The sequence below is a fragment of the Phyllobates terribilis genome, unplaced genomic scaffold (genome assembly GCF_046119375.1).
Source record: "Phyllobates terribilis strain yellow unplaced genomic scaffold, ASM4611937v1 Scaffold_3__8_contigs__length_932513732, whole genome shotgun sequence".
NCBI classification, from domain to species: Eukaryota; Metazoa; Chordata; class Amphibia; order Anura; family Dendrobatidae; genus Phyllobates; species Phyllobates terribilis.
In genome coordinates, this window is record NW_027362763.1 from 337,323,442 (window position 1) to 337,344,630 (window position 21,189).

Here is a 21,189-nt window from a genome sequence, read left to right on the forward strand (position 1 = left end):
CGTGTTCAAGGTTCCGGCTTGTTCGCGCCAAAAAAAAAAAATAAAATTGGCTCCACCCATGAACATCCCTGATTTGCCACGCTGTCACGCAGATGTTTGATCTTGGCAAGGATCACTGCATCGCACTTAGCACTTTATACCGGTCACCTCTCTACAGCCCTCCAATGCTGCAGAAGTAAGGCAGCCTCATAACAGCAGTGCAAGGAGGTCAGGAAGCTGGAAAATGCTTGAAGAAAAGAGGACTAGCCCTTTAAACATGGGGTTTTCCAAATGACAAATACAATTAAACTCTAATGGGGAAAGATGAAGTCACCTGTTGGATTACCCAGCAAACACTGCTACCTACTAGTTGACCTTTAGTGGTTTACCTTTCTGGTCTAGGACTGCTGGGGGCTCTCATCCATTAAATCCAGATCAATGCAGGACTTAGAAGGTACATGAGAGCACCTCTAGGCGCTGTTCACATGCACCTTCCATGTCAGACAGAAGATGTATGGCAAGGATTGGCATGTCATATGTTAGCAGACACTGATAAGTGCACTGTCTGGCTGGCAACATTACATGTGGAAACTGTAGGGCATAATTGTTAGTAAAAAAAAATATGTGGATCTAACATGGATAGGAAGCCCTTGGCAGCAGAAGGTGAAAATATAAATAATGATAAGCCAAATAACGTACATATGAAAGCTACCAGAGGAAAATAAGGGGCTCTGTGTCTCCAACCACCACAATGCTGTTTCGACTCGCTTCCGGGGCGTGGAATCATTTTCCACATAATTACTTTACATAGGCATAAAAGCACTTGGCTATGTTCATTATTAGCATTCCTATAAGAAGTTGTGTTATTGTGGTACTTATAGTCAATTAAATTGATATGTATTTCTACCCTTAAAAAGGTATGTCAACTACACTGCTCAAAAAAATAAAGGGAACACTTAAACAACAGAATATAACTCCAAGTAAATCAAACTTCTGTGAAATCAAACTGTCCACTTAGGAAGCAACACTGATTGACAATCAATTTCACATGCTGTTGTGCAAATGGAATAGACAATAGATGGAAATTATTGGCAATTATCAAGACACCCTCAATAAAGGAGTGGTTCTGCAGGTGGGGACCACAGACCACATCTCAGTACCAATGCTTTCTGGCTGATGTTTTGGTCACTTTTGAATGTTGGTTGCACTTTCACACTCGTGGTAGCATGAGACGAACTCTACAACCCACAGAAGTTGCTCAGGTAGTGCAGCTCATCCAGGATGGCACATCAATGCGAGCTGTGGCAAGAAGGTTTGCTGTGTCTGTCAGCGTAGTGTCCAGAGGCTGGAGGCGCTACCAGGAGACAGGCCAGTACACCAGGAGATGTGGAGGGGGTCGTAGGAGGGCAACAACCCAGCAGCAGGACAGCTACCTCTGCCTTTTTGCAAGAAGGAACAGGAGGAGCACTGCCAGAGCCCTGCAAAATGACCTCCAGCAGGCCACAAATGTGCATGTGTCTGCACAAACAGTTAGAAAAAGACTCCATGAGGGTGGTATGAGGGCCCGACGTCCACAGATGGGGGTTGTGCTCACAGCCCAACACCGTGCAGGACGCTTGGCATTTGCCACAGAACACCAGGATTGGCAAAGTCGCCACCGCCGCCCTGTGCTCTTCACAGATGAAAGCAGGTTCACACTGAGCACATGTGACAGACGTGACAGGGTCTGGAGATGCCGTGGAGAGCGATCTGCTGCCAGCATGACCGGTTTGGCAGTGGGTCAGTAATGGTGTGGGGTGGCATTTCTTTGGAGAGCCGCACACCCCTCCATGTGCTTGCCAGAGGTAGCCTGACTGCCATTAGGTACCGAGATGAGATCTTCAGACCCCTTGTGAGACCATATGCTGGTGCGGTTGGCCATGGGTTCCTCCTAATGCAAGACAATGCCAGACCTCATGTGGCTGGAGTGTGTCAGCAGTTCCTGCAAGATGAAGGCATTGAAGCTATGGACTGGCCCGCCCGTTCCCCAGACCTGAATCCGATTGAGCACATCTGGGACATCATGTCTCGCTCCATCCACCAACGTTACGTTGCACCACAGACTGTCCAGGAGTTAGCGGATGCTTTAGTCCAGGTCTGGGAGGAGATCCCACAGAAGACCATCCACAACCTCATCGGGAGCATGCCCAGGCATTGTAGGGAGGTCATACAGGCACGTGGAGGCCACACACAATACTGAGCCTCATTTGGACTTGTTTTAAGGACATTACATCAAAGTTGGATCAGTCTGTAGTGTGTTTTTCCACTTTCATTTTGGGGGCAACTCCAAATCCAGGCCTCAATTGGTTAATAAATTTGATTTCCATTGATGATTTTTGTGTGATTTTGTTGTCAGCACATTCAACTTTGTACAGAACAAAGTATTCAATGAGAATATTTCATTCATTCAGATCTAGGATGTGTTATTTGAGTGTTCCCTTTATTTTTGTGTGTACTATTCAAAATAGCCCAATGTGTTTTTATGATGAAAAGAAGCCTCTTTCTAAATACCACCCCTCTGCTGTTTCTGCCAGCATCCACCGCGCGCTCTCCCTCTCCCCATTCATTGGCAAAGCGCGCCGTGGATGCTGGGTGTTACCAGCAGGGTAACCCCGCCCACAACCCTGCAGCCACCGTGGAACGCAGACGAGAGTCCCCCGGCTGCATCCGGAATCATGACGTGACATCAGCGGATGTCAGAGCCGGCAGCAGCCGGGGTTCACGTGATACCTGTGATCCGGAACAAGCCGGAACCCCGAACACGAATTTGAAATGCCGAACAAATTTGCTCAACACTAGTTAGTAGCATACCACAGGATTTACCATAAAAGCCGCAGAGGTTGGGCACTCCAAAGAGAAGACATGATGGGAAAGTAGGCTGCATGCATGCAGGTTACAGGGGTTCTTAAACAGAGCAGCTAACGCCAATCCAATAAGCTACAATAAGAAAAGACATGTAAAAAAAAACCTTGATTCTCCAAAAATAGCAGCCCGAGAAATTAAAACGCCAGCCAAAGAGACATATCTGGATGTACTTTAGTAACGCCATAATTGTCACAGGTAGGAATATCTTAACACCTTCCTGACCTATGCAGAAAATGTATGTCATGGTGGGTTGCTAGGTCTCACTCTATGAAGTACATTTTCATCAGGCTGATCTTAGTATCAGGGATATATTACATGGCACTGCATCTGCTGCAATGCCGAGTTTGGCAGCCATCATAGCACAACTATTATGCCCTCCCTATTATTCCCACAAATAACTTAGATTTGATAATGAATGAGTTTCTCAGCAAGTCCCTAAAAACTACACAAATACAGGTAATGAAAATAATAAATCTGCAACAATGTGTGACAGACTGTGAGCAAAGACGAGAAAAGAAGTGATGTAAAAGAGGAAGGTTGTGAGATGTTACTAGAAATCATTATTCATTACATTCAGGTTATAGAGATCTAACTCAAGCGATATTCAAAACAACAAAGAAACTGGAAAGGAAATTGAAGGATTCTGTGCTTCTGCCCCTTGTCCTGTGCTCCTGTAGCCTTTCCCAGGGTTTCCTGTCAAACATATATTACTATAGAAATCCTTACCTGCATATGTTATGTGAAATCCTATATTTTTCAGACTATATCTTATGATAAGATGCACAACGGTTTAAAGAGAATCTGTCATGCTAGGAAATTCTATATACGGCGGGTACGGAAAGTATTCAGACCCCTTTAAATTTTTCACTCTTTGTTTCATTGCCGCCATTTGGTAAATTCTAAAAAGTTCATTTTTTTCTCATTAAAGTACACTCTGCACCCCATCTTGACTGAAAAAAAAACAAATGTAGAAATTTTTACAAATTTATTAAAAAACAAAAACTGAAATATCACATGGTCATAAGTCACTGACCCTTTGCTCAGTATTGAGTAGAAGCACCCTTTTGAGCTAGTACAGCCATGAGTCTTCTTGGGAATAATGCAACAAGTTTTTCACACCTGGATTTAGGGATCCTCTGCCATTCTTCCTTGCAGATCCTCTCCAGTTCCGTCAGGTTGGATGGTGAACGTTGGTGGACAGCCATTTTCATGTCTCTCCAGAGATGCTCAATTGCGATTAGGTCAGAGCTCTGGCTGGGCCAGTCAAGAATGGTTACAGACTTGTTATGAATCCACTCCTTTGTTATTTTAGCGGTGTGCTTAGGGTCATTGTCTTGTTGGCCAAGTCTGAGATCCAGAGCACTCTGGAAGAGGTTTTCATCCAGGATAGCTCTGTACTAGGCCACATTCATTTTTCCTTCAATTGCAACCAGTCGTCCTGTCCCTGAAGCTGAAAAACACCCTCATGGATTTTATTGGGCAGGTGATGAGCAGAGCCTGGTTTTCTACGCACATACCGCTTAGAATTATCACCAAAAAAGTTCTATCTTCGTCTCATCAGACCAGAGAATCTTATTTCTCATAGTCTGGGAGTCCTTCATGTGTTTCTGAGCAAACTCTATGTGTGCTTTCATATGTTTTGCACTGAGGAGAGGCTTCCGTAGGGCTACTCTGCCATAAAGGCCCGACTGGTGGAGGGCTGAAGTGATAGTTGACTTTGTGGAACTTTCTCCCATCTCCCTACTGCATCTCTGGAGCTCAGCGACAGTGATCTTGGGATTCTTCTTTACCTCTCTCACCAAGGCTCTTCTCCCACGATTGCTCAGTTTGGCTGGATAGCCAGGTCTAGGAAGACGTCTGGTGGTCCTAAACTTCTTCCATTTAAGGATTATGGAGGCCACTGTGCTCTTAGGAACCTTTAGTAATGCAGAAATTCTTTTATAACCCTGGCCAGATCTGTGACTTGCCACAATTCTGTCTCTGAGCTCCTTGGGCAGTTCCTTTGAGCTCATGATTCTCATTTGGTCTGACATGCACTGTGAGCTGTGAGGTCTTATATAGACAGGTGTGTGCCTTTCCAAATCAAGTCCTATCAGTTTAATTAAACACAGCTGGACTCCAATGAAGGAGTAGAACCATCTCAAGGAGGATCACAAAGAAATGGACAACATGTGACTTAAAAATGAGTGTCTGAGCAAAGGGTCTGAATACTTATGACCATGTGATATTTCAGTTTTTCTTTTTTAACCGCTTCCCGACCGCCCACTGTACATACCGCTGCCTGGGCTCTGTGCAGTGCTGACATTTATAAACGGTCGGTGGTCCCGCAGCGCTCAGGACCTCCAGGGTCCTGCAAGCGTTGCGGGTGCGGTGCAGAGCGACAGCTCTGACATGGGACATCATCGGGACCTGATTGGATCAGGTCCCAATGATGTTAACCCTTTGCTATCTTCTAGATGACGCGATCTATAGTGATCGCGGCATTTAGAAGATAGTGAGAGGAGAGGGGGTCGTCCACTTACCTCTCCGACGGCGCCCTGATGTCTGAGAGGACCTGCCATTGTCATGGCAGCCGGAGGTCACATGACCGCTTCCGGGTCAGCCATGTACGGTGTCCTGCTAGACTCAGCCTGCAGAGCTCTCATGCAATGCAATACATGTCTATTGCATTGCATGAGAACAGTGATTAGAAAAATAAAAATTAATGTCCCATACAGGGACTAAGTAAAAATGTAAAAAAAAGTCTAAAACATGTCTTCAAACTGTTAAAAAAAAAAAAAAAAAAAAATCACAAAATAAATAAATAAAATATTAAACCAATAAATCCGTATATTTATGCAAAAACAAAAAAAAGTACACATATTTGGTATCGCCGTGTCCAAAACAACCCGATCTATAAAACTGTCACACTAATTAACTCCTTCTGTGCACACCGTAATAAAAATAAATAAAAAACGGAGCAAAAACCTATGCTTTTTCATCATATCGCCAAACAAAAAGTGGAATAAAATGCGATCAAAAAGCAAAATGGAAATAAAAATGGTACCGCTGAAAACGTCATCTTGTTCCGCAAAAAAAAAGCCGCCATACAGCTCCATCAGCCGAAAAATAAAAAAGTTACAGCTTTCAGAATAAAGCAATGTAAAAAAAATATTTTTTCTACAAAATTGCTTTGTGTAAAAGCGCTAAAACATAAAAAAAAATATATACGGTACGTGTAGTATCGCTGTAAACGTACTGACCCGAAGAATAATGCTGCCTTATCACTTTTACCACACGCAGAACGGCATAAAAAAAAAACTCAAAAAACAATTCCTGAATTGTTGTTTTTTGTTCATTTTACCTCCCAAAAAACGGAATAGAAAGCGATCAAAAAATGTCACGTACCCTAAAATGGTACCAATAAAAATGTCAACTCGTCCCGGAAAAAACAAGCCCTCACATGACTCTGTCGGCCGAAATATGGAAAAATTATAGTCTCAAAATATGGCGATGCAAAAACTAGATTTTGCAAAAAAATGCGTCTTTTAGTGTGTGACAGTTGTCTGTCATAAACACCCGATATATATCTGGTATCGCTGTAATCGCACCGACCCAAAGAATAAAGTAATCTTATCACTTATACCACACGAGGAACAGCGTAAAAAATAAATAAAATAAATAAAACCAATTCTTCACCTGCTACTGATTTGTTTATTATGTCTCCCAAAGATTGCAGTATGGCTCTGCTCACATTTATCCTGCGCTCTGCGCTGAGCACTTACACCAGAGTTTCCGTGTAAATCTCTGAAATACGTGATTCAGACGGAACTCATGACGGAAGATTCCCTGTAATGAGAAATTGCACAACAAATTTCATGGTGCAATTTATCCTGTTACCCTTATGATAATGCAAAATTAGGGGATGAAAAACATTTTTTGTGGGAAAAATGTGAAAATTTTAGTTTTACGGCTTAATATTATAAACTTCTGTGAAGCACCTGGGGGTGCAAGGTGCTCACCACACATCTAGATAAGTTCCCTAAGGGGTCTAGTTTCCAAAATGGTGTCACTTGTGGGGGGTTTCCACTGTTTAGCCACATCAGGAGCTCTTCAAACGCAACATGGCGTCTGCTAATTATTCAAACAAATTTTACATTCAAAAAGTCTAATGGCGCTCCTTCCCTTCCGAACCCTGCAGTGCGCCCAAACAGTTGTTTTCCCTCACATATGGGGTATCAGCGTGATCAGGAGAAATTGCACTACAAATTGAGTATTCCATTTTTTCCTGTTACCCTTGTGAAAATAAAAAAATTGTGTCTAAAGTAACATTTTGGTGAAAAAAAGTTAAATGTTCATTGTTTTCTTCCACATTCCAAAAATTCCCGTGAAGTAACTGAAGGGTTAATAAACTTCTTGAATGTGGTTTTGAGCACCTTGAGGGGTGCAGTTTTTAGAATCTTGTCACTTTTGCGTATTTTCTGTCATAAAGGCCCCTCAAAGTCACTTCAAATGTGATGTGGTCCCTAAAAAAATGGTTTTTGCAAATTTTGTTGGAAAAATGAGAAATCGCTTGTCAACTTTTAACCCTTAGAACTTCCTAACAAAAAAAAAATGTTGGTTCCAAAATTGTGCTGATGTAAAGTAGACATATGGGAAATGTTATTTATTAACTATTTTGTGTGACATATCTCTCTGATTTAAGGGCATAAAAATTCAAAGTTTGAAAATTGCAAACTTTTAAAAATTTTCGCCAAATTTCTGATTTTTTAACTAATAAACGCAAGTGATATCGAAGAAATTTTACCACTATCATGAAGTACAATATGTCACGAAAAAACAATCTCAGAATCAGGGGAATCCGTTGAAGCGTTCCAGAGTAATTACTTCATAACGTGACAGTGGTCAGAATTGTAAAAATTGGCCTGGTCACGAAGGCAAAAACAGGCTCTGGCGCGAAGTGGTTAATAAATTTGCAAAAATTTCGACCTTTCTGTTTTTTTCAGTCAAGATGGGGTGCAGAGTATACTTTAATGAGAAAAAAATGAACTTTTTAGAATTTACCAAATGGCGGCAATGAAACAAAGAGTGAAAAATTTAAAGGGGTTTGAATACTTTCCGTACCCACTGTACCTATTTAAATAGCATGAAAATCATACCTGCCTGCCTTACTGGAGAAGCGGCTACAGGGAGGAAAATAAACATATATCCTCCCTGTAGCCGCTCACTTCCTGTCACTGGGGTGGTGCAGTCACCACTCGCCATACAATGAGCCCACTATGAGCATACTGTTAACACATACACACATCTGCATGACACAGATCAGTTATCAGTATCAATACTACACATTTGTGAAGTGTTCAGAAATACTGAACCTTTCCAGATGTCACATAAGCAGTTAGCTACTTTATTGTTTGTATCTATTGCACTTTAACCTCATGATTCATTCTTTATGAATATAAAGATATTCTTATCCCTGTAGAACAGGGTGAGCAATTAATTTTCCCAAGGGGCCACATGAGAGCCAATAGGCTAAAATTAATTCTGCTCAATATTATTATAAACATATTAATTATAAATTATTTTGTATTAATTGTTTCACTTAATATTAAGCAGAATTAAGTATGCTGACACCCCCCTATGTATTGTATGAGCCCGCACACAGCCCCCTATATACCGTATGAGCCCACACACAGCCCCTCTATATAGCGCAATAGCCCCCATATAACCTCCAATATACAGTATGAGCGCTGCATAGTCTCCCACATACAGTATAAGCCCCCAAGTAACCTCCCATATACAGTATGTGCCCCACGTAACCCCCCTATGTACACCAAATGGGCCCCACATAGCCTCTTATACACTCAACATGAGCCCACACACAGCCCCCGAGATACAGCGTGTGCCCCACGTAGCCTCTGAGATACAGCGTGTGCCCCACGTAGCCTCCGAGATACAGCGTGTGCCCCACGTAGCCTCCGAGATACAGCGTGTGCCCCACGTAGCCTCCGAGATACAGCGTGTGCCCCACGTAGCCTCCGAGATACAGCGTGTGCCCCACGTAGCCTCCGAGATACAGCGTGTGCCCCACGTAGCCTCCGAGATACAGCGTGTGCCCCACGTAGCCTCCGAGATACAGCGTGTGCCCCACGTAGCCTCCGAGATACAGCGTGTGCCCCACGTAGCCCCACTATATACAGCATGTGCCACCATATAGCCTCTTACATACAGAATGTGCCCAACATAGCTTCTTATACACATGTGCCCCACATAGCCCCCCTATGTGCAGTATGAGCCCCACATAGCCTATCATATACAGAATGAGCTCCCTACATACAATATGAGCACTACACAGCCCCCTTTATACATACAAATATCCCATATACATGAGAAAAAAAAAAAAAACACACTCGCCTCGCTCCCGTGGCGCTCTGCCTCTGCTCTGTCCGATGCACTGACTCTCCGCAGTGCACAACTCACGCGATGAAAAGACGTTATCATGACAGCTGGCTCCCACACTGATTGGTGGAAGATAGAGCCAGCGGCGTCATCCTCCCCATATGTATTCACCGCAGTCTGGATCCAGAGGATGCAGAGAGCAGTGACAGCGAGCGGCAGCGGCGGATGGACGGTGGGCACGGTGTGGCCCGTGGGCCACAGTTTCAGCCCATCGGCTGCCTTGGTCGAGAACAGCCAGAGGGCCAAATTTCAGTGTAAAGCATGAATTTCAAAAATTAGAATTTTATAGGTTTCCTGCACTTGTTTTCACCCTTAAAGCCCCTATAGGTCTTTAACTAGATACCTCTAAATTGTGGCATGTGGTGTTTCTCACCCCATAAATACTGTTGTTGGTCCAGGGAGTAGTGTGGCTTTTGGTGTCGATTCCAAAAACTGCATCAAATCCACCAACAATGAGCATCTCAAAGAGCAGAAATCCAAGCGAATAAATAACTGGATGAAACACTAGAAAACTTTCTAGAGAAGTAGTGTGTGTGAATACGTGCGTGCGTCTTTTCTTCCTCCTCCCCTCGCTTTCTATGGGCAGCCGCTATAACCTGATCCCTCAGTAATAGAATAATCCATCTCTTCACTGACTCCTGTACTTATTTTATCAGTGAATTCATCAGTGCAGGAGGCAAGGGGAGGAGAATAGGAGATTGAAAAGTGGAGAAACAAGCAGCATTTTTCAGTAATAAACCATATTATAAAGTTTCTCATCTTTGCTTGTACTATTGATTCATTGCTGAAAAGTGAAATGATGATTCCGTTTAGATACTCTGGTTCCAGATCTGTTGCCAGTAAACAAACCCAGCTGCTTCCATCTTTCAGTGTTAATCTGCACTTGTTGTGCTGGTCCTTCTCTAAAATGCAGGCAGAATAAAAGCTCTATTTTATCTGTCAGGTGCACAATGCACCTATATATTATGGCTTTGTGAGCGATATACATTCTCCACATTTCTATAAAAGCTATTAAGAAAATTGCTAACGTAGACTACAGGCCTTCTCCGTGGGAAACAGCAAATACCAGGTATACTTAATGAAAGCCCACTGCCACTATTCAGCATACGGAAGGCCCCCATACATCCCATGTCTTATGTGTGTTGTAAAAACTGCCCACTTACTTGTCCAAGGACTTCTGTGGAAATATGAATGGACCACGACATATTCGGTCTACGAAGTTTAGAGGAACCTTCTGGATTTGTTGGCAGCACAACATGATGAAGTCATACTTGCAGATAAATAGGTTATTAACTGTTAATAGAACAACACGCTCCTTTTCATTGTTCCAATGATCAATTCTGCAAGAAACAAAAGCAATACGTACGTCAGATGTACCAGTTTATGAGCACCATTAAGCATGTACTATGTGGCATAAACAAAAAACACTAGACATGCATTCTGCAGTTTGACCACAAGGTGGCAGCGATTTGTCAATCTAAATAACACGAGGAGAAGAAACGTGGTGCCAGCTTTTTAATTTGACATTATGGTGATTATTCATTCTGAAATCTTGTTAAAAAATATCTCCCATCTGGATTATGAACAAAACTGCAAAACCTCACAAGTTTCTGTGAGTGGCTGTCTTCATTTAGAAAGATTCTGACAGTCCCAAGAATGTGAAAATAAGAGGAAAAAATATCATGCAAGCAGCTTTTTAACTGGGAAGAAGATTGTAAGTATCAGACACATAACCAGACTGTTACATTAGAAGAAACATAAATCGGCCCATCGACTCCAAGGCATGTTTATACAAAGAAGTTATCGAGTGAGAGCCCAATTACTACGGTGTATTTGTAAGACTCGTGTCATTATTGCCAGAAATACCAGTATAGCATGACCCAAACTGCAGGGATACAAGGCATTGTTGTAAGGTCCAACACATCAGCATGTTATTATTGGGGGAAACCATGTGTCAGCGTGACATAGCTGTAGTAGCCAGGTGTCAGTCAGCAAGACATAGCTGTAGTAGCCAGGTGTCAGCTTGACATAGCTGTAGTAGCCAGGTGTCAGCGTGACATAGCTGTAGTAGCCAGGTGTCAGTGTGACATAGCTGTAGTAGCCAGGTGTCAGCGTGACATAGCTGTAGTAGCCAGGTGTCAGTGTGACATAGCTGTAGTAGCCAGGTGTCAGCGTGACATAGCTGTTGTAGCCAGGTGTGTGTCAGCGTGACATAGCTGTTGTAGCCAGGTGTCAGTCAGCGTGACATACAGTGGTGGCCAAAAGTATTGGCACCCCTGCGAATCTGTCAGATAATACTCAGTTTCTTCCTGAAAATGATTGCAATCACAAATTCTTTGGTATTATTATCTTCATTTAATTAGTCTTCAATGAAAAAACACAAAAAGAATTGTCCTAAAGCCAAATTGGATACAATTCCACACCAAACATAAAAAAGGGGGTGGACAAAAGTATTGGCACTGTTTGAAAAATCACGTGATCCTTCTCTAATTCGTGTAATTAACAGCGCCTGTAACTTACCTGTGGCACCTAACAGGTGTTGGCAATAACTAAATCACACTTGCAGCCAGTTAACATGGATTAAAGTTGACTCAACCTCTGTCCTGTGTCCTTGTGTGTACCACATTGAGCATGGAGAAAAGAAAGAAGAACAAAGAACTGTCTGAGGACTTGAGAAACCAAATTGTGAGGAAGCATGAGCAATCTCAAGGCTACAAGTCCATCTCCAACGACCTGAATGTTCCTGTGTCTTCCGTGCGCAGTGTCATCAAGAAGTTTAAAGCCCATGGCACTGTGGCTAACCTCCCTGGATGTGGACGGAAAATAAAAATTGACGAGAGATTTCAACGCAAGATTGTGCGGATGGTGGATAAAGAACCTCGACTAACATCCAAACAAGTTCAAGCTGCCCTGCAGTCCGAGGGTACAACAGTGTCAACCCGTACTATCCGTCAGCGTCTGAATTAAAAGGGACTGTATGATACCCAGGAAGACCCCACTTCTTACCCCGAGACATAAAAAAGCCAGGCTGGAGTTTGCCAAAACTTACCTGAGAAAGCCTAAAACGTTTTGGAAGAATGTTCTCTGGTCAGATGAGACAAAAGTAGAGCTTTTTGGCAAAAAGCATCAACATAGAGTGTAAAGGAAAAAAAAAGAGGCATTCAAAGAAAAGAACACGGTCCCTACAGTCAAACATGGCGGAGGTTCCCTGATGTTTTGGGGCTGCTTTGCTGCCTATGGCACTGGACTGCTTGACCGTGTGCATGGCAGTATGAAGTCTGAAGACTACCAACAAATTTTGCAGCATAATGTAGGGCCCAGTGTGAGAAAGCTGGGTCTCCCTCGGAGGTCATGGGTCTTCCAGCAGGACAATGACCCAAAACACACTTCCAAAAGCACTATAAAATGGTTTGAGAAAAAGCACTGGAGACTTCTAAGGTCGCCAGCAATGAGTCCAGACCTGAATCCCATAGAACACCTGTGGAGAGATCTCAAAATGGCAGTTTGCAGAAGGCACCATTCAAATATCAGGGACCTGGAGCAGTTTGCCAAAGAAGAATGGTCTACAATTCCAGCAGAGCATTGTAAGAAACTCATTGATGGTTACCGGAAGCGGTTGTTCGCAGTTATTTTGGCTAAAGGTTGTGCAACCAAGTATTAGGCTGAGGGTGCCAATACTTTTGTCTGGCCCATTTTTGGAGTTTTGTGTGAAATGATCAATGATTTGATTTTTGCTTCATTCTCTTTTGTGTTTTTTCCTTGCAAGCAAATTAAATGAAGATAATAATACCAAAGAATTTGTGATTGCAATCATTTTCAGGAAGAAACTGAGCATTATCTGACAGAATTGCAGGGGTGCCAATACTTTTGGCCACCACTGTAGCTGTAGTAGCCAGGTGTCAGTCAGCGTGACATAGCTGTAGTAGCCAGGTGTGAGCGTGACATAGCTGTAGTAGCCAGGTGTGAGCGTGACATAGCTGTAGTAGCCAGGTGTCAGCGTGACATAGCTGTAGCAGCCAGGTGTCAGCGTGACATAGCTGTAGCAGCCAGGTGTCAGCGTGACATAGCTGTAGCAGCCAGGTGTCAGCGTGACATAGCTGTAGCAGCCAGGTGTCAGCGTGACATAGCTGTAGCAGCCAGGTGTCAGCGTGACATAGCTGTAGCAGCCAGGTGTCAGCGTGACATAGCTGTAGTAGCCAGGTGTCAGCGTGACATAGCTGTAGTAGCCAGGTGTCAGCGTGACATAGCTGTAGTAGCCAGGTGTCAGCGTGACATAGCTGTAGTAGCCAGGTGTACATGCCAAGTTGTCAATGTTCCACCTTGTGTCAGAGCGACCTCGTTGTAGCACCCCAACAGTCACTGCACCATGGCCACAAAATCTGACATGTCAGCATGACAAATACGCAGGTCCTCAGGTTTTAAAGGGAATCTGTCAGATCAAGTGCATCAATGTGGACATGCAGATTTTTGAAAGCTAAATCCATAAACATCTTTATATATTTTATCTGTTGCTGCATTACTGAGAGATCAGTGTTTTAATCCACATACTAATGAGGCATTAAAGTGAACCTGTCAGCTGTTACACGCTGCACAATCCGTGAGCAGCATGCAAGAGGAACTGGCTTTATTATCTCAGCCAGGTAAATTACATGTGTTACAATACGTAGATTTCGTTCAAAATGTTCCATCTTTTCCATGGCTAATAAGAGAAATAATACCCTGTAAATGATTACGCCATTTCTCCCAAGTATGGCAATACCTTATATGTGGTCATACACTTCTGTCTGGGCACACGGCGGGGCAGTAGAGAAGGGTCACCATTTGCCTTTTAAGCACAAAGTTTTCTGGAGTAATATATGGGCACCATTTGCAGAGCCCCTAAGCTGACAAAGCAACAGAAATCCCCAAAAAGTGACCATATTTTGCAAATTACACTCAGGAAAATCATCTTTTGGGAGTAGTGACTATTTTGACCCCACTGGCATTTTCCAGAAATTAGTGCACAGTGGATGTCACGGAGTAAAAACTGCAAATATGTAATTTTAATGCCCAGCTTGTGCTTCTGGAGACACGCGCCATAATAAATTAAGTGAGAAATCCGGACCCTTACAGTCAATGACTTATCTCACTATAAGATTGGTGGGGCCAGATACTCCCATGATCAGCTGAAAACTGCTCAGAACCAAGTGACGTACCAGAGTAACACAACAGCGATGTACACTGCTTGGTGGCCGCTGCCGAGCACTGCAGTACATTCACTTCAATGGGAGATTAAGGACAGTATTTTTTGGTTCCCACTAAGTAAAGTACGCAAATGAGGAACTTGGCACTCAAAAATTTCAGTGAATGAAACAATATTTTATTGGCAATACTTATGTTGTTAACGCTTCGGTCCTAAAATCGGACCTTCATCAGAACTGATTGCCGTGTGCTGTTCACTTATGATCCGCAAAGTGCAGTGCTAATGGTAATGCAATATGGGTCGCTAAGTAAAGTACGGGCTGCTGATCGGTGGGTGCATCAGGTGTCATTAGGGCATTAAAGGAGTTTTACCATGAACAAAAGTTCATTTTAATCAATACACTTTGGAATAATAATAAGTTCCACAATTGGATTTGTTTAAAAAAATAATTTTCCTGTGCTGAGATAATCTTATAAATGTGCCCCCTGCTGTGTACTGTGTAATGGCTGTGTCTGACCATGTACGGAGCACGGTCTAATCATATCACTTCTCCTGGCCAGGGGAGGAAGAAAAGGAGTATGCAGACAGGACCGCAGGGGATCACAGGTGATTCTTTCTTTGAAGTAAAACATTGTTTAAAAACAGACAGAGAAATGTTTTACTCACAGAAAGAATTAGCTTATGAGCAGACTATGTTCCTGCACGGTCAGATACAGCCATTACACAGTACACAGCAGGGGCACATCTATAAGATTATCTCAGCACAGGGACATTTTATTTAATCACATCCAATTGTGGAAATTATTATTCCAAGATCTATTGTTTAAAATGAACTTTTGTTCGTGGGAAAACCCCTTTAATGGTTAGATCTGGAAAAAAAACCTTAAATGGGATCTCCCATCTACAGCAATGCTTTGCATATTGACGTTAACTGTGGTTTGGGCACTGTGAGACTGAGAAGGGCCATTTTACTGGACTGGTTTGTTTGGGGTTATGTTGCCTTTCAGCTATTAATAACATAAAGAAATCTCTATTTTTCCATTGACAGATGACTGATCTGAGTAGGGGCTTGTATTTTCTGGGATGAGTTGAAGTTAAGTGGTGTAATTTGGTGGTACATAAGATTTTTTTAAATTGCTTTTCATTCCAACTTCGGAGAAACAGAATAAACAAATAATAAGCAATTCCGTATTTGTCCTTTTTTTATGCCATTTTTCGCTGTTCACTGTGCAGTAAACATGATAGGATAAATTTATTCTACGGGTCAGTACAATTACAGTGACACCAGAGCTATGTAGTATTATTATAATTTGCTATCCTTACACTATAGAAACACTGATTTATAAAAAATGTATTTGCTATTGCATCGCCATATTCTGAGAGCTATAACTTTTTTATTTTGCCACCAAAAGTGCCATATAGCGGCTTTTTTGATGTGGGATGGGTTGAAGTTCTTATTCGTTCCATTTTGAAATACATGACTTTTTTCATCCCTTTTCTGGATTACACAGGTCTGCAAGGGTAAAATTTTGATTGCTGAACTCAGTAAAAATATCGAAAAAATTCCATCCCATACAGTTTTTTTTCACAAACACTGACTCCAAAGGCTTATTTCTTGCACCATATTTTGACCCCTTTGCATTACTTTGGTCGATGATTTTGGTGTCATTAGATTGGTGGAAATGGTTTTTCATGGTATAGAAGCAGAGAAAAGGAATTCCTTCCATACTTTGCTCTAGTGTATTGCAGTGATGTTCCTGAGATGATGGAAAAATTTAACACTGAGTACAATGTGAGCGAGTGGAGACTCTTTATTGATTCATCCAAAAAAAGTCTAAAAGCGGTGCTACTGCACAATGGCAACAAGTATGGTTCAGTGCCTGTAGGGCACTCTGTGCACTTGAAGGAAAGCTATGATAAGATTAGATTATTGAGAATAAAGTTTAAATTAACTTCAAGGATCAAGGATGGTCAATATGTAGTGATCTGAAAGTTCTCTCTTTGCTCCTTGAGCAGCAAGGAAGATACATAAAATACCATGCTTTTTGTGTGAATGGGACAGTTGGGATAGGACTCATCACTGGAGCCAAAAAATTTGGCCAACGAGAACATCTTTGCTACCTGGACTCAAGAACATAGCTATGGGAAGTTTAGTTGATTCCACAAAATTTCTCCTGCCACCACTCCACATTAAGCTTGAACTGATGAAGCAATTGTGAAAGCTCTACAGAAAAAAGGAGAAACTTTTAAATACCTGTGTACCGAGTTTTAGGGACTGTCCAAAGCAAAACTAAAGGAAGGCATTTTTGTGGATCCAGATATTCGGAAACTCATGTTCGAAACATAAATGAAAGCTGTTGAGAAAAGGGCTTGGGATTCTTTTAAAGAAGTTGTGAAGAAATTTCTAGGTAACAACAAAATCCAAAATTTAAGTCCATTGTGGAGAACATGCTGAAATGTTTCTAAGCCTTGGGTTGTCTGATGAATTTGAAGTTACATTTTTTACATTTCCATTTGGACTGCTTTCCTGAAAACCTTGGTCCTGATAGCAAAGAGCAAGGAGAAAGATGTAATCAGGATATCAAGGATATGAACCGTCGACACCAAGGTAGATGGAACATGAATTTGATGGGGGACTACTGCTGGATGCTTCATAGAGAAGATCCGCAGGCCTTCTATAAGAGAAAAGGTATCAAGAGAAGCTTTGAAGAAAAAAGGAAAAGGTGCAAGAATTAATTTCCAATAAAGTTGCAGAATGAATATTCAATACATGTTTATAAATAATATTGTGTACATTTTTCTTGTTCATCTCGCTTGTGCGTACTTTCACGTGCAAAATCCATACATGATGGTTAAAAATAGAAGTGTTTTTTTTAAATCATCGCAAAAGAAAACATAAGAATTAGTAATTGGATTTGAAAAATTTTCATAAACCCAAATTTTGCATACCTGTGTTATTTTAGTGACCAAGTGAACTAATAATAAAAAAAGCAATTCATAAATGTTTTTTCACGCCATTTACCGTGTGGTAAGATCAATATAAGGGCTTGTTTTCTTCAGCACAAGATGACTCTTAGCAATACATTTTTTTTTTAAACGTGATTTTTTTTTATAACTTTTTGCTCTATGTTGAGTGTGTCAATATGACAAAAAACAGCTATATTTTTCTTGTGTTTTTTCTTCTTTTTTTTTACGGTGTTCACCAAACAGGTTAAGTAATGTAATAAGTTCTATAGATCTGGTCACTCCAGATTTGGTGTTGCCAGTTATGTGTATTTTTTTTTTTTTTAAAGTTTTTTACTAAGTCCCATACATTAACTTTCACTTGTTCAATCACTGGTGTAATACTCTGCAATGCTTATGCATTGCAGGGTATTAGACCTGCCAGTCGTAGGCTAGAAAAAAAGTAAAACATATATCATGTATGTACACTGCTCAAAAAAATAAAGGGAACACTTAAACAACAGAATATAACTCCAAGTAAATCAAACTTCTGTGAAATCAAACTGTCCACTTAGGAAGCAACACTGATTGACAATCAATTTCACATGCTGTTGTGCAAATGGAATAGACAATAGATGGAAATTATTGGCAATTATCAAGACACCCTCAATAAAGGAGTAGTTCTGCAGGTGTGGACCACAGACCACATCTCAGTACCAATGCTTTCTGGCTGATGTTTTGGTCACTTTTGAATGTTGGTTGTGCTTTCACACTCGTGGTAGCATGAGACGGACTCTACAACCCACAGAAGTTGCTCAGGTAGTGCAGCTCATCCAGGATGGCACATTAATGCGAGCTGTGGCAAGAAGGTTTGCTGTGTCTGTCAGCGTAGTGTCCAGAGTCTGGAGGCACTACCAGGAGACAGGCCAGTACACCAGGAGATGTGGAGGGGGCAGTAGGAGGGCAACAACCCAGCAGCAGGACCGCTACCTCCGCCTTTGTGCAAGGAGGAACAGGAGGAGCACTGCCAGAGCCCTGCAAAATGACCTCCAGCAGGCCACAAATGTGCATGTGTCTGCACAAACGGTTAGAAACCGACTCCATGAGGGTGGTATGAGGGCCCGACGTCCACAGATGGGGGTTGTGCTCACAGCCCAACACCGTGCAGGACACTTGGCATTTGACACAGAACACCAGGATTGGCAAAGTCGCCACTGGCGCCCTGTGCTCTTCACAGATGAAAACAGGTTCACACTGAGCACATGTGACAGACGTGACAGAGTCTGGAGATGCCATGGAGAGCGATCTGCTGCCTGCAACATCCTTCAGCATGACCGGTTTGGCAGGGGGTCAGTAATGGTGTGGGATGGCATTTCTTTGAAGGGCCGCACAGCCCTCCATGTGCTCGCCTGACTGCTATTAGGTACCGAGATGAGATCCTCAGACCCCTTGTGAGACCATGTGCTGGGGCAGTTGGCCCTGGGTTCCTCCTAATGCAGGACAATGCCAAACCTCATGTGGCTGGAGTGTGTCAGCAGTTCCTGCAAGATGAAGGCATTGAAGCTATGGACTGGCCCGCCCGTTCCCCAGACCTGAATCCGATTGAGCACATCTGGGACATCATGTCTTGCTCCATCCACCAACGTCATGTTGCACCACAAACTGTCCAGGAGTTGGCGGATGCTTTAGTCCAGGTCTGGGAGGAGATCCCACAGGAGACCATCCGCAACCTCATCAGGAGCATGCCCAGGCGTTGTAGGGAGGTCATGCAGGCACGTGGAGGCTGCACACAATACTGAGCCTCATTTTGACTTGTTTTAAGGACATTACATCAAAGTTGGATCAGCCTGTAGTGTGTTTTTCCACTTTAATTTTGGGGGTGACTCCAAATCCAGGCCTCCATTGGTTAATAAATTTGATTTCCATTGATGATTTTTGTGTGATTTTGTTGTCAGCACATTCAGCTTTGCACAGAACAAAGTATTCAATGAGAATATTTCATTCATTCAGATCTAGGATGTGTTATTTGAGTGTTCCCTTTATTTTTTTGAGCAGTGTAGTATAAAAAGAAAAAGAAAAAAAAAAAAAGAAGATGAACCATGGTCCGTGTTTCTACATGCGAGAGAAATCACAGACACTGGAATAAGGGCTTAATTCAATAAAATGACATAATGCATTTACCTAGAAATGAATAAAAACCACCAAAAACTACCAGAATAATGGATGTTATCCAATATCCAATGTTATCTGCAAGCTCACAGACAATAGTCTTGTTAGTACTGTAGTCAGAGCAAGAAATCTCCACTTTCTCCCAGCGAGACTAAGCAAAGCACTTACTCCATCTGCCCTGTAAAAACTATACAGTTGGCACACTTTGCCGTCATATTCAGAAGGATATTATTCCACTGACTTTAGATAATAAAAATTTTATTTCACAAGTATTCAAATTTGTGCCTTGAGTGCGATAGATTAATATATCCACATAACCATGTTCACTCTTATTAGGCTACACCACTGGCATCTAGGGTCATTATTGTAGGGCACGTCTGGCACAAAAAGCATGCACTTGTATGTCACAGAATATTACTGTGCATGGTTTCTTAGAAATCATGTGTTACAAACAGACCTGGGATGAAAACAAGTGTGCCAAATAACTGCAATCTTACCCCAGGAAGTGGGCGCCAACCACATTAAAGGGAGTCTGTCCGCACAAATCAAGCCCAAGTGCTCAGTGCACCCTGGGTGTGGCAGAGAAGCTCAGGGCACTTTACCTGCTACTTGTTTTCCATCTATCTCCACCCTTCTCTTACTTGATTGACAGATCTGGTTTTACAGGAGCCAGAGGAGATGAATGGAAAACCAGTAGATGAGAAGGTGCACTGAAATTCTCGGCCACACCAAGGGTGCATTGCCTGTGTTTGGTTTGAATAGTAATTTATTAATTTTGTGCTATCAGATTCCCTTTAAATAGTCAGCTGATCCTGAGATCGGATGACTTTTTTAAAGGTAGGCAGACTGAGCACTGCAGCCACTGATAGGATGCATTTTACCCATTTCTTTCAGTCAAAGGTTGGAGGTGCATGCATTTTATGAATGTATTATAGACCTGCCTCACAGCACTGACAAATTTGAGTTTAGCCACAACACCCATGCTGATTGCAGAAAAAAAGCACAGGGCTGCAATCAGTGTACCTAACACTAAGACAAATTAGTGAGAGGGCAACATAAAGGTCCAGTACAAATAGAACGGCTAGCTTTAGATTAAAGATTTTGCAAAAAAAAAAATTAAAAGAAGTCGTTTCATAAAGATAAGCTGTTTGAAAAAGATGTTAAATGGAACCTATCAGCTTCCCCAGGACCCCAAATCCACATCATGTATTTATTAATCCCTTCATATACTTTCTAACAAGCCCCTTATTGATTTTAGGTATATTCAAAGATCTATTTTATAACTGGCTTGCAATTCACTAATTAGTGGATGACTAGTCGTGTGGGTATTGTTTGTCCCAGGATGGTCATCCCACTTATCATACCACTGTGGGAGTGCGTGACCCGATTTGCAAAAACAGGGTCACTTCTGGCCTCTCTGGCATTGTGTAGTGAAGCTGGGTGTGCACGCCCCGGCTTCATCGGCCCACTATTCATGCCCAGAGAGGCAGCAGTGACCTTTGAGACAGACAGCCACAAGATTTGCAAATAGCCAGTGGTAACGACTGGCTGGCTACATGCGCACACGCAGTGCG

The 21,189-nt window shown here is 42.3% G+C and overlaps 1 protein-coding gene across 2 annotated transcripts in view; it reads right to left on the bottom strand.

The window, feature by feature from the left end:
• Positions 1-21,189, bottom strand: part of TPRG1 (tumor protein p63 regulated 1) — a 107,823-nt gene that overhangs the window by 64,630 nt on the left and 22,004 nt on the right. For both annotated transcript variants that reach the window (XM_073675182.1, XM_073675183.1), the window contains exon 4: positions 10,485-10,661. In XM_073675182.1, coding sequence (XP_073531283.1) covers positions 10,485-10,661 — 177 coding nt within the window. The remainder of the gene's footprint in view (positions 1-10,484; positions 10,662-21,189) is intronic.